Raw genomic sequence first — 1,759 nt, 5'->3', positions numbered from 1 at the left:
TGGAACCCAGAGGGTAACGGAAGGAAAGGCTTACTCTTACATTTATTGTATCGGGAAAATCGGGGTAGGTATACTATAAGCGAAGTATTAAAATAATATGGAAAAATTATTGAATGTGAACGCGATGATGTAGTATGAAAAGTGTTTGGCATCCTCATCCGTGCCTGTGGGGGTAGGTTATAAATTGAGACATCAAGGAACCGTGTAAAATGCGAAACAAGGCGTGTTTACTGTTTAGTCTAAAATCTGAAGAGTGAGGAAAGAAGCCATGGCGATGGGGAATAGTGCAGCACAAGTGATGGTTTCCATTTTGTTGTTTCTAAGTATTGTGCAGGAGTCGATGGAAGCCGGAGTAGTGATGGAATTATCTGTAAATCATGGCAATCCCAATCCCTCCCGGAATCCGAATGAATGGAGGAATTTGCTGTTGCAGAGCAGGGATCGAGCGAGTGGTCTAGCATCCAGATGGCGCCCCGGAAGTAATTCCACCTACAAAAGGCAATTAAGCTCCGTCACTGTTTTGTCGGGAAACGCTGGGGGCACGAGCTATATTGTGAATGTGGGTTTTGGGAAGCCTGCAAAGTATAACATCCCTGTGCTTTTTGATACCTCGCAGGACGTCTCATGGATAAAGTGCGATTTCAGCAGTGGGTCCTCCTCTTACAAGAAACTGGATTGCAGCTCGTGCTATAAAAACCTGGAAGGCGACGGCGTATCCTGTAGTGGAAAGAAGTGCATCTTGCAAATCCAAACCAACGGTGGGAGCGCTGTCACGGCGGAGATGAGTGAGGATACACTGTGGCTGGATTCTCAGTCCGTTGAAAAGTTCGGATTTGGGTGCGGAACCGATTTCTCAAAATACCAAGGCAATTCTTCTATTGGGCTCCTGGCTTTTGGCAGGGGCTCTCTTTCACTTCCTTCTCAGGCCAAAAGCAAAAGCTTCTCCTACTGCCTACCCAACTTCGTGGACCCTCAAGCTAAAGGAAAACTGAGACTGGGTCAGGATGTGTCCATTCCCTCCAACTCCAAGTTCACCGCTTTGGTATCGAATCCTAAAGCTACTGCGTGGTATTTTGTTGGACTTAAGGGTATCACGGTGGGGAACACCACCCTCAATGTGCCCCCCAGCGCTTTCCAGTTCACTTCAAGCGGAGGAGGGACGATGTTGGACACCGGAATCCTTATCAGCCAACTAGTGCAGCCGGCCTACGATGCTTTAAAAGCCGCTTTTGTGAGTCAATTCCATGAAGCTCCTCCTGTGCAGAAGTCCAACTTCCCGTTAGACACTTGTTTCAAGTATCCCGGAGACCTTTCGAAGCTAAAAGCTCCATCTATAACATACCATTTTCAGGATGGACTCGATCTGCCTATCAGTAAAGAAGCAATTTTAACAGCAGTATCGGAATCAGACATTTGCTTGGCGTTCGAGCCCTCGTCAGGTAATGATTTGAGTATCATAGGAAGTCTTCAGCAACAAGGTTACATTGTTTCTGTCGATCTAAGCAGCAAAAAGATCGGGTTTGCTCCAGTTACTAGCTGCTCCTCCTAAACTACTGTTTATTCCCTTTCTGTTTGCTTATTGTATCGAGAGGCAGGCTTTTTTGATGTATAAGTTATGCTGTGCCACTTTAATAATACTCGTTATAATGACTGAGGAGTGATTTTACATGAGAATAAGATTAACATTATTTCTAGATCGTGCCCTGTTATTGATGGCTGCATACCTGAGTTTTGGAATTTGATTTTATAAATAGAAAGC

The 1,759-nt window shown here is 45.1% G+C and overlaps 1 protein-coding gene across 1 annotated transcript; it reads left to right on the top strand.

Annotated features, from left to right (window-relative positions):
- Positions 1-268: 268 nt before the first annotated feature.
- LOC149203157 (aspartic proteinase nepenthesin-2-like) lies at positions 269-1,549 on the top strand. Its single transcript, XM_089401781.1, has one exon. The coding sequence runs from the start codon at positions 269-271 to the stop codon at positions 1,547-1,549; it is 1,281 nt and encodes a 426-aa protein (XP_089257907.1).
- Positions 1,550-1,759: the final 210 nt, after the last annotated feature.

This window comes from Pinus tabuliformis, chromosome 2_1 (genome assembly GCF_031772625.1).
Source record: "Pinus tabuliformis cultivar Carrire ecotype Pingquan chromosome 2_1, CPIR1, whole genome shotgun sequence".
Classification (NCBI taxonomy): Eukaryota; Viridiplantae; Streptophyta; class Pinopsida; order Pinales; family Pinaceae; genus Pinus; species Pinus tabuliformis.
This window is presented reverse-complemented; position numbering and strand designations above follow the sequence as displayed.

Bases quoted from the DNA above. Each gene is read 5' to 3' on its own strand.
- LOC149203157 (XM_089401781.1), top strand. From the start codon at position 269: ATGGCGATGGGGAATAGTGCAGCACAAGTGATGGTTTCCATTTTGTTG.